The following is an 11,794-nucleotide window of genomic DNA, read 5'->3' as shown; positions in this document are numbered from 1 at the left end:
GCTTGAACCTGGGAGGCAGAGGTTGCAGTGAGCCAAGATCGCGCCATTGCACTCCAGCCTGGGGGACAAGAGCAAGACTTCATCTCAAAAAAAAAAAAAAAAAGACAGTAGCTGTTATTTTGCTATTTCACTTTGCTATTGCTGCATGTAGTTTTTGTTAGCAGATTCTGTAAGTTAACAGGTTAAACTACCTTTTCTCTCTGATTGCCTCAGATTCTGTCCCATACTCCTCTCTTAGGTAAATCTGTGCTTAGAAAGGCAAGTTGGCATCAATGGTATCAGACTTTTCCCTATAGTGTTCACATACAAAATACATAAAAAGTATCATGACTTACCTTCAATATTCCTATTATGCTTCAAATATGCATTTCTACTCATTTATAAAGAGCAATAACAAATTATTTCATTGCCTTTTTATAATTTCATTAAGGATCTTATTTTTGGCACAAGGCTTATTCTTAAAAATTCTTATGAGCATGGTCTTCTCTATTATTCTTGATTTATCCATTTAAGTGCCTTTAATGCTCACAAAATCTGGTAGTAAATAACGTTTATTCATCTCATCATTATTAAGTGTTTACTATATACTAAGCACTGTACTGGAGATACTAATTGTAGTAAGATGTGCCTTCTATTTTCCTTTTTTTTGAGACGGAGTTTCACTCTTGTTGCCCAGGCTGCAGTGAAATGGCTCTATCTCAGCTCACCACAACCTCCACTTCCTGGGTTCAAGCAATTCTCCTGCCTCAGCCTCCCGAGTAGCTGGGATTACAGGCATGCGCCACCACCCAGCTAATTTTGTATTTTTAGGAGAGACGGGGTTTCTTCATGTTGGTCAGGCTGGTCTTGAACTCCCGACCTCAGGTGATCCGCCTGCCTCGGCCTCCCAAAGTGCTGGGATTACAGGCGTGAGCCACTGCGCCTGGTAAGCCTTCTATTTTCAAGAAGCTAACTGTCTACTGCAGATGTGATATTATCGCTGTTGTTCAAACTACTGGAGGGGAGTCATTTTTAGCTTACTTTTCCACTCAAAAATGTTTTATTCAATGCACTGCTGAAACTTTCTACTTACATGATCCCCAGTTTTCATACCTTCAGAAACTGAAGGCTATAGCAGAGTCATTAGAGAGTGTGGGCTTGGGATCCAGACTATGCAGGTTACAATCATGAGTCCACTCTTTCCTAACTGGGTGACCTTGGGCAGGTAACCCTTTTGTACTTCAGTTTCCTCTTCTGTTGTAAAGGTTAGGTGAGTCATTATATACCAAGTGCTTAGAACAGTGGTTGGCATACAGTAAACACTTACTAAATGTTAAACTATTACTAGTTTGTTCTCTAAGTTGGCAGAAACAATTTGATTTTGGGGTTCATTATTTTATAATTGCTATTAGTTCTTGTAGTATCTCAAAGACAGAAACTTCTGATGTTACTATGTAAATATATTAATGTTAAAAAATTGATTGACAGGAACTCCATCACCCAAGCTGGAGTGCAATGGCATGATCATAGCTCACTGTAACCTTGAACTTCTGGGCTCAAGTGATCCTCCCACCTTGGGCTCCAGTGCTAGAGATGAATAAGACTATAAGGAAATGGACATCTTTGTGACTAAGTCTGTATTCTTGCCTTTAATGTATAATTTCCTAAAGTTTCATAGGCTGAAATGTAGGTTTCTTTGATTTGGATAAATTTATATACATTTAAACTTATACCCTAGCTTTGTTTTTAAATCTCTGAAAACTGTTACATGATTGTAGTTTCTATTTAAGTTCATGAGAGTTATGGGCTGGGCGCGGTGGCTCAAGCCTGTAATCCCAGCACTTTGGGAGGCCGAGACGGGCGGATCACGAGGTCAGGAGATTGAGACCATCCTGGCTAACACGGTGAAACCCCGTCTCTACTAAAAAAATACAAAAAACTAGCCGAGCGAGGTGGTGGGTGCCTGTAGTCCCAGCTACTCGGGAGGCTGAGGCAGGAGAATGGTGTGAACCCAGGAGGCGGAGCTTGCAGTGAGCTGAGATCTGGCCACTGCACTCCAGCCTGGGCAACAGAGCAAGACTCCGTCTCAAAAAAAAAAAAAAAAAGAGTTATGCAGGTACTTTAGGGTAAGAATCACTTCTGTCTACAAAAATTATGTTTCTCAGAATTATAATGATAATAAAGCTAAATAAGCAAAGGAAAATCTGACTTTTTAAATAAACATCTTTTAAAAACCATTTATATCCAAAGAGATATACAATTTTTTACTTACGGGAAGTTACTTCTTTAAAATTATCAAAAGGCAGACAATGACAGGAAGTTGATTCCAGCTTTACTTAAAATTTTAGTTTCAAATGAAATGAAATGTGACACTGACACATATGAACACAACTGAAGACTGCAAACAACCTAATTCATTTTCCGAGTTTGCTCAAGCCTCCAGGCACCAGTCATATATCGAAGTCGTATAAAAAGTAGGTCTTTGCCCATTTGTAGCCAGCTCCAAAATGGAACTAATTTAGAACCTGCAATTTAAAAATAATTAAAAACAAATTAGCTGAAATAAACTCAGCAGAAAACATATAGTTTAAAGTTTACATGTTGTGAGCCTTTAGCACCTTAATTTTTTTAAAATCATAGACCAAAAAGTTAAACAATTTCAAAGCTGAAGTGAGTGGAGTGGTTTTCTCTAAAAACAATAACAGAAAATCTTGAAGTGAAATAAAACTTGAAAGGATCCAAACAGTGAAAATTTCATACGGCTCTAATATAGAAAGGAGGAACTGCCTATGGTGAGGGCTCTAGAAAAGTCTAATAAAAAACTACTCACTGAGTGCTCATTACTGAAAATAATTACATATGAAACAAGTAAAGATACAGCATAACAGATAAATATGATTATTTCTACATAAATCCAATCTTAATGATAAAAAATAAAGCCTATGATCAGACTTAAGATAATTTTGTCCAGACCTCTTTGTCTCAGGCTACACAAGAACACCAGCCTAATTAAATATCTGATCCATGCGTATCACAGCAGATTCTTTGTCTATTTGAGACAAGATCTTTCTCTGTCACCCAGGCAATCGTGCAGTGACACGATTATGGCTCACTGTAACCTTGTAACCTTGACCTTCTGGGTTCAAACAATCCAGTCATCCTACATCAGCCTCCCCAGTAGCTGGGAGTACCGAGGCACGCACCACACCTGCCTAATTTTACAATTTTTTTTTTATAGAGATGAGGTCTCACTATGTTGCTCAGGCTGGTCTCAAACTCCTAGGCTCAAGTGATCCTCCCACCTTGGGCTCCCAAAGTGCTGGGATTACAGGCATGAGTGACCGTGCCCGGCCACAGCAGATTCTTATAACCATTACTTATAGTATATACTTGCAGATAAAGAAGTATCAGGAGGAAGGTTTAACATTTCATTATCATTTTAATTATACTTTATATTTAAAGAAGACCTTTTTCACTGCTCTGAATTTATATAACAGCTTTCTTCTAAAAACATTACCACCAAAGCACTGTAGAGATATTGTTTATCAGGGCCAAATACTATCTTCATCCCACAAACGAGGAAGTTGAGGTACCCATAATTCATATTACAATACGACTATCTCTGTAATGCAAATAAGCAAATGACTAAATATAAAATGGACTTTTACTTTTCCCCACCTCATCTTCCCATAGAGTCTATGTTGGCCAAAGATCAACACAGATCAACAGAGTTGATCATGATACCCCTGAGTGATCCTTTTATCTGCTTCCCAATCCCCTTTGATTCTAGGCAGCAACTGCGGCGATGAGCTAAGATTTTGTAAACTCAGTTTGATTCAGCAAGACATAAAGAGGTTTGAATTCATTCTAGACCATAGAGTTTGTATACTCTCGAGACTGGTTCTTAATCTTTTTCTGTCCCTAAACATCTGAGGTTACAGAGCAATAATGGTTTACTACAACAAGGACTCTCACCAGAAGAGGTAGACTTTGAAAAAGTCTCCAGTGGATTATGTTAACTGCTCCCACACTGTGAGTTACTTTAGGTTCATTCTAAAGTAAGGAGAAAACTAGAATATGTTTAAAATTCTATACAGCCAGAGCTGTCTAAGCCTTTTAAAATAGGAATTATTAAGATTTATGATAGATTTCAAGTTATTATAGAGTTGGGAACTTTATATTTTTGGATATATGTACAGATATAGTTTTAAAATGGCTCTGAATTGACTGTGGACATTTGGAGTAAAAATACTTTTATTTATTTATTTTTAATTTTTCAGATGGAGTTTCACTCTTGTTGCCCAGGCGGGAGTGCAATGGTGTGACCTTGGCTCACTGCAACCTTTGCCTCCCGGGTTCAAGCAATTCTCCTGCCTCAGACTCCTGAGTAGCTGTGATTACAGGCGCCTGCCACCATGCCCAGCCATTTTTTTGTAATTTTTGATAGAGACAGGGCTTTACTATGTTGGCCAGGCTAGTCTGGAACTCCTGACCTCAGGTGATCCACCCACCTTGGTCTCCCAAACTGCTGAGATTACAGGAATCAGGCATGGTGCCCGGCCGTAAAAAAAACTTTTATTTCTTATTTAGCTTTGCATAGTGGTTTGCAGGTACCTAATTAATATCCACCTAGTGATCGAAAAATATACAGGAAATGGTGATGCAAAAAACAAATTTATCTATCTAAAAAGACTATCAACCTTCTAACTTCAGATCACCATGACTTTGTCTATTGTAGGAAGTTTTACTGAAGTTTCTTAGACAAGGTAGTAGGCCTACTGAAGGTCCCATGAACAGACAAAATATATACAAGGCAGCAAGCCAGACGGAAGGTATTAATAGGTAATACACTCCTTGGACCCGGATCTTTGAGTCAAGACAGCTGAGAAGGGCTTGATGAGGGGAACAATGAGAACATTAAAGCCAGCTGACTTTACTAGACAACTGTATTGTCTGATATCTCTCGCTTTGTCTGACTCAAGACAGTCATACAATAAACAATATACTCACCTTCAATTTCTGTCCAGTTGACAGCAATTTCTGCTATTGGAATTTTAAAGCACTGTGCTATGTACAGTAGTTCTACATCAAATGCCCTAAAATAGAAAATATACTGATATTTATTTTTAAAGACAAATAGAACACAACTATATCTCTACCTTGGCATGTTTTAAAGAAGCTTACATGGCAGATATAAACCTTATACCATGAACCTGAAGATCACATTCACAGAAGGCAAATAATTCAAGGCTGAGTAGTTCAGAAGTTTCAAGTCAAATATGATAAATTTAGCATATCACTGCATAACATTGTATCTCTATCACAACTCAGAAACTCACAGAGGTAAAACTAGCCTCATGGGTTCCAAGAAAAAATTTAATCCTGGAAAATTTCAAGATTGATGGTTTTCAATCCTAACCTTAACTAGACTAGCTCAAGGTAAAGAACTGACATTTTCACCTGATTCAGAGATAAAACAAAACTCCGAGAGGCTCTAGTTGAGATTGTTTTGCATCACTTTAGAGTTGGTTGCCTATTTTCTTCTACCACCAGAGGATCAAGATTACTTTTCTAATACAGTGTACCCAGGGCCTACCATGTCTTTTCTGTTTCCCTTCCCTGTGGTGTCCTGGACAATATAATATTGGCAACTGTTGAAAGTAAAAAGCTACTTTGGACTAGTCTTTGGGTATAACTAATACATACATAGGAATCTGATATATTGTCTTACTTGTCCTAATTAGTGCCATTGCACTAATACTGTTAAAACCATTTCCAGTCTAAATCTCCAGTGCATCCTTCCTTCCACTTAGGAAAGGTCTTTCTTAAAGCCTCTTTTCAGTCAGTGCCTTGGTCAAACCTGCTTTCCTTAAAGGTTCTGAATCCTGACTCGTAAGTTTTCCTGGATTCTGCTTACAAAATTTATCTGAACTAGTTGCTTCTCTCACTGGCATTAAAGCTCAGGAAGAACAGCATCATTACCTGTTAAATCTTCTTCATCGTCACTTCTTAAACTGTCTAAAGTCCTTGACTGTTTTGTTTTCATCCATGAGTCAGTCCCCACTTTCTAGGCTGCACAGAGCACAGTTCAAACTTCTAGGGTTTGGTTGTAAAACATTATTAATACAGACAAGAAAATGCCTAAAGTCCACTTATATTTGATTTCTCCAATCCCAGACAACTTGAATTTGGGAGATTTTTTTTTTTTTTTGGGCCACAATACCATCATCATCCATTAGGTAAATAGTTTAAATTCCAAGTATTTGGATAATTCAATATGAAAACTATTTTTTAAAACAATGCTTTTTCTTATGCAAATAAAATATTTAGGTAAGATGATAAAATGATTTACAAAAGTGGGTTGTAGTTTAAAACTTTCGTCACCTAGAATTGTGATACTCATGAAAAAAGAAATAATTTCAATATTAAGCCTGGTGCTTAACGCTTAACTTTCCTTTTAACACGAAAACAAAATATTAGCTAGTGGGCTGAGTTAGTTCTAATGATACTTTTGATAACCTGAATCAGATTATTATATATTATTTCTAAGGATATCAGTATATAGCTAGTGACTTACCAAATACACAAAACAATTAGTAAAAAAGAGTGGGGTGGTTAATTGAAATCACTTTATATTTAAAAAAAGAAAAATCCTAGACCAAAAGGGTTTTTTGGTTTTATTTTAAACAGGGTCTTACTCTGTCACCCAGGCTGGAATGCAGTGGCGCAATCAGGGCTTACTGCAGCCTCGACCTCCCCAGGCTCAGGTGACCCTCCCACCTTTGCCTCCCAAACATCTGGGAGCACAGGCCCAGATATTCCTTACTAGTCCTACAATTTTATCTTCTCTCTCCCAGTTTTCTCCTTTTGAGATTTCCTCAATTTTATTATCTAGCCCTCTTTTTGAATTTTCATCTCTGTGCCACCATGCCCGGCTAATTTTTGTATTTTTTGTAGAGAAGGGGTTTCATTATGTATCCCAGGTCTTGAATTCCTGGGCTCAAATGATCCACCTGGGTTGGCCTCCCAAAGTCCTGAGATTACAGGCTTGAGCCACTGTGCTCGACCCAAAATTAAATTACGTCTTTCTCCCCTCTCAAACATTTTAGAAGACATGAAGATATTTATTACACATACAAAAAAAATGCAGTTCATATCACCATATTGTAAGTGTCCACTCTGTTACCTAAGCAAACATTTTAACTAAAATACCAAGTACTTCTGTATAGAACCTTACATTATTAGAGGGAAACAGTATAAGAGTTATTTTCCAACTAAGATGCCTCATTTGTTTATGCAAATATGGGTTGGGCTGAGCCGCTGTGTTTTCTTTTCTTACTCAGTTCCTGGTACAGCTGTTATCTCACTAACAGATTCCTAAAGGACAAAAAGTATGCTAAGACCCTGTTAAACCCAGCAGATGGACATGAACCCCACTGCTGCCTCCTGCAGCCCTACCAAAATTAAAACAACAATATGGAAAAAACATATAAGAACAAAGATGGGAGGAGATGATAATAATAATAATAATAAAAAAAAACTTGGAAGTTGTAGGGAACATGGACAAGAGCGGAGGGAGAAGGGTGCCACAGAGCACCCCAGAGGCTCAGGCACTGAAGGCCCAAATGATGTCTTCAGGTGAAGACACAGGTGGGGCTGCAGGTCGGACTCACTGAACATCTAAGATTTTCCTTCCCCTCATGCCTTTTCTCTGTTGGTTCTGTGAATGCTACAGCCAGGCTCACAGCTCCTAGGCAGGCTATTGAAGGACTCCACTTTCATGAAAATGACCTGTCCAAAAGACAATGACAGTTGGGACTTTCTCACACGTGGCTCTGCTGGTTTAACCTGTAGTGAAATTTATCAATTAGAGGCTCTGCGCATGGACACAGCTTCTACGGAGTGTTTTAGTGCCATACTATAGACACGTGAAGAATGAGTCATAAAAAGAAACGTAAAAAATCAGAGGCAACAGAAACAATGCAGGTAAAGAAAATGACAAAGTTTTAAATAAGATATTCAGAGGAGGGAAAGGAATTATTCCTCCCTGGAGACAGGGATTAGTCAAGTGCCTTCCCTCTAATTAATTCCCCATCCCTAGATGCATCCTGGGAAGGACCCTACCCAGTCATTTTATCTACCCCAGCCGCGGTTAAAGTGGCTGGAGTGGAGTCTTGGATACATCACACTCGAGTCAAACCCTGGATACTGCCAAAGAACCTGAAAATCCAGGAGACAACACTAGCTATTCCTGTGAACCTCTAGAGGATCTGCACCTGCTCTTCAAGCAACAACTGTGAGGAAAGTAACTAGAATGGTAGCTCCCCAATCCCCATGGCCCCCCCTTGCCATATTTTTTTTTACTGTTCTCTTACTCCCTTTCACTCTCACTGCACCTCCTCCATGCCGCTGTACTACCAGTAGCTCCCCTTACCAAAAGCTTCTATGGAGAATGCAGCTTCCCGGAAATATGGATGCCCCAATGTATAGGAGTTTTTCTAACGGAAACCCCACTTTCACTGCCCACACCCATATGCCCCTGCACTTCAGGCCATACATTTCAATCCTTGTATCTTTACCCTCCTTGTTAAGTTTGTCTCTTCCAGAGTCGCAGCTGTAAAACTACAAATGGTTCTTCAAATGGAGCCCTAGATGCAGTCCATGACTAAGATCTATCTACCATGGACTCCTGGACTGGCCTGCTAGCCCATGCTCCATTGTTGATGACATCGAAGGCACCCCTCCAGAGGAAATCTCAACCGCACGACCCCTAATACGCCCCAATTCAGCAAGAAGCAGTTAGAGCGGTCGTCTTCCCAACAGCACTTGGCTTTTCCTGTTGAGAGCGGGGACTGAGAGACAGGACTAGCTGGATTTCCTAGGCTGACTAAGAATTCCTAAGCCTAGCTGGGAAAGGTGAGCACACCTATCTTTAAACACGGGGCTTGAAACTCAGCTCACACCCAACCAGTTAGTAAAGAGGGCTCACTAAAATACAAATTAGGCTAAAGCAGGAGGTAAAGAAACAGTCAAATCATATATCTCCTGAGAGCACAGTGGGAGGGACAGTGATTGGGATATAAACCCAGGCATTTGAGCAGGGAGCGGTAGCCCCTTTGGGTCCCCTCCCATTGTATGGGAGCTCTGTTTTCACTCTAGTAAATCTTGCAACTGCAAAAAAAAAAAAAAAAAATAAAAAAAAAAAAATATTATTCAGCCTTAAAAAACAAATTCTGTCATTTGTGACATGGATGGAATTGGAGAATATTATGCTAAGTTACGCTAAGTGAAATAAGCATCAGATCCAGAAAGACAAATGTTGCATATCCTCTGGAATCTAAAGCCATCAAATTCATAGAAGCAGAGAGTAGAATGGTAGAATGGTGATTTCCTGAGGCTGGGTGGGGAGATGGGGAGATGATGGTCAAAGGGTACAAAGCCTCAGACAGGGGGAATAAGAGTTTTTTTGGAGATCTATTATATAATGTAGTGATTATAGTTAATAATAATGTGTTGTACACTTCAAAATTGCTAAGATAGTAAATTTCAAATGTTCCCACCACAAAAAAATGGATGTACATTAATTAGCTTGATTTAATTATGCCACATTGTATTCACAAATCATAACATCACTTTGTATCCTATAAACATATGCAACTATAATTTGTCAATTTACAAAAAAATAGAAGGATCTACTCAGTACTCAACAAAAAGGATGAAAAAGAACTACGTTAAGGCCTAGAATTATAATATTTCAAAACACTGTAGAGAAAAAGCTTCCAAAAGGGGGTGGAAACAACACGCGAAGAGTCAAGATTCAGAATTGGACTCCTTCACAGAAGCATGGAGTGCCAAAGACAATACAGGAATGTTTCCAGAATTCTGAGGAAAAATTTCCATTTTGAATAGTTATAATCCTTTCTCTACCTAACTATAAAACAAATATGAGGGTAGAATCAATTTTTTTTTCACATGCAAGGAATCAAAAAGTTTCTCATATTTTTAGAAAGTTAATAGGGGAATGTGCTCTACTAAAATAGGGGTATAAATAAGGAAATGGAGATAGAGGATGGAGCAAGCTGTATCACGGGCCAGAGAGCAAGCAGAAAGGCAGGAGCTGACTGAGATGTCTCCAATGAAAATGAAGAAATGCAGAATCTGTGTTTAAACACAGTGAGGGATAATTATACTCTTGAGAGCCTGAACATGTAAGTAACAGATCTATAGTACTCAAGCAAACAAAAACCCCAAACATTTATTACCTTCAGGAAAACAAAAAGTAGTACAAGAAAGGTAATATAATCATGCTGCACTCAAATGTGAATTATCTTCACACAGCTCTGACAATCAATACTGACAATAAATAATTATTTAAAAACTGTATTTGGAGTTTATGTGTGGAGGGTATACAGAACGTGAAGAGAATTTTAGTTCTTAGCATCTATTTCCTATTTTGGAAATTAATATCTAAAACTGAACAATTGAGAAAAAGCTATGCAGATCCATTATTCTGAACATAAATGCAAATACCACAAAGAAATAGCAAAAAACAGCTGAAAGTGGCCACAGCTATGGAGTGGAAATTGGGGCAAGGAACTACTACTATTCTAAGCCTATAACTATTTAATATATAAAATTATAACACACTGATTAAAAAGTATTCATTGAAGCAAAGTTCATTTCAAAGAAAAACACATACATATATTATTATTGAGACAGGGTCTCGTTCTGTCACCCAGGCTAGAGTGCAGTGGTGCAATCAAGTGCTCACTGCAGCCTTGACCTCAGGGCTCAGGCTATCCTCCTGCCTCAGCCTCCTGGATAGCTGGGATTATGGGCATGTGCCACCACGCCTAGCTAATAATTTTTTTCTTTTTTTTTTAGACGGAGTCTTGCCTGCAATCTCCACTTCCCAGGTTCAAGTGATTCTTCTGCCTCAGGGCCCTGAGTAGCTAGGATTTCAGGTGTCCATCACCGTGCCCAGTTAATTTTTGTATTTTTTTTTTATAGTGATGGGGGTCTGCCATGTTGCCCAGGCTTGTCTTGAACTCCTGGGCTCAAATGATCTGCCCACCTCACCTTCCCAAAGTGCTAGGATTACAGGTGTGAACCACTACACCTGGCTCAAGTATTTTAACTTCCATAAATGGAAAGAATTTAGGTGAAGTACGGCTCTGAAGATGAAGCTATATACACAGTTGGTTCTCCATATCCATGGGTTCCACGTTCGCAAATTCAACCAATCATGGATTGAAAATATTAAAAAATAAACAGTAAAAAACCACAATAAAAATAATACAAATAAAATATATAAGCTGAGTGCAGTGGCTCATGCCTGTAATCTCAGCACTTTGGGAGGCTGAGGTGGGAGGATCACATGAGCTCAGGATTTCGAGACCAGCCTGGCAATGTGGCAAACTCTATCTCTACAAAAAAAAATACACAAATTAGCTGGGCGTGGTGGCATGCACCTATAGTCCCAGCTACTCGGGAGGCTGAGGTGGGAGGATTGCCTCAGGCCAGAAGGCAGAGGCTGCAGTGAGCCGTGTTCACTCCAGCCTGAGTGACATGAGACCCTGTCTCCAAAACACTAACAACAAAAAACAAACATACAGTACAACTATTTACATAGCACTTACCTCGTATGAGGTATAAATAACCTAGAGATGATTTAAAGTATATGAGAGGATATGTGTAGATTGTACGCAAAGACTACACCATTTTATAGCAAAGACTTGAGCATCTGGACAGATTTTGGTATCTGTGGGTGATGGTCCTAGAAGTAATTCACTGTGGATACCAAGGGACAACTGTG

General features: G+C 38.9%; 1 protein-coding gene across 3 annotated transcripts in view; it reads right to left on the bottom strand.

Annotated features, from left to right (window-relative positions):
• Positions 1 to 2,281: 2,281 nt before the first annotated feature.
• The window catches only part of ALG5 (ALG5, dolichyl-phosphate beta-glucosyltransferase), a 50,521-nt gene continuing 41,008 nt past the window's right edge, over positions 2,282 to 11,794 (bottom strand). For all 3 annotated transcript variants that reach the window (XM_011992990.1, XM_011992992.1, XM_011992991.1), the window contains 2 exons: positions 4,990 to 5,075; positions 2,282 to 2,504 (listed from right to left, as the gene is read on the bottom strand). In XM_011992990.1, the coding sequence (XP_011848380.1) occupies positions 2,389 to 2,504; positions 4,990 to 5,075 (202 nt within the window). In that variant the 3' untranslated portion in view covers positions 2,282 to 2,388. The remainder of the gene's footprint in view (positions 2,505 to 4,989; positions 5,076 to 11,794) is intronic.

Source organism: Mandrillus leucophaeus, unplaced genomic scaffold (genome assembly GCF_000951045.1).
Source record: "Mandrillus leucophaeus isolate KB7577 unplaced genomic scaffold, Mleu.le_1.0 Scaffold421, whole genome shotgun sequence".
Classification (NCBI taxonomy): domain Eukaryota; kingdom Metazoa; phylum Chordata; class Mammalia; order Primates; family Cercopithecidae; genus Mandrillus; species Mandrillus leucophaeus.
The sequence above is the reverse complement of the archived record's forward strand: the minus strand, read 5'-3'. Positions and strand labels throughout refer to the sequence as shown.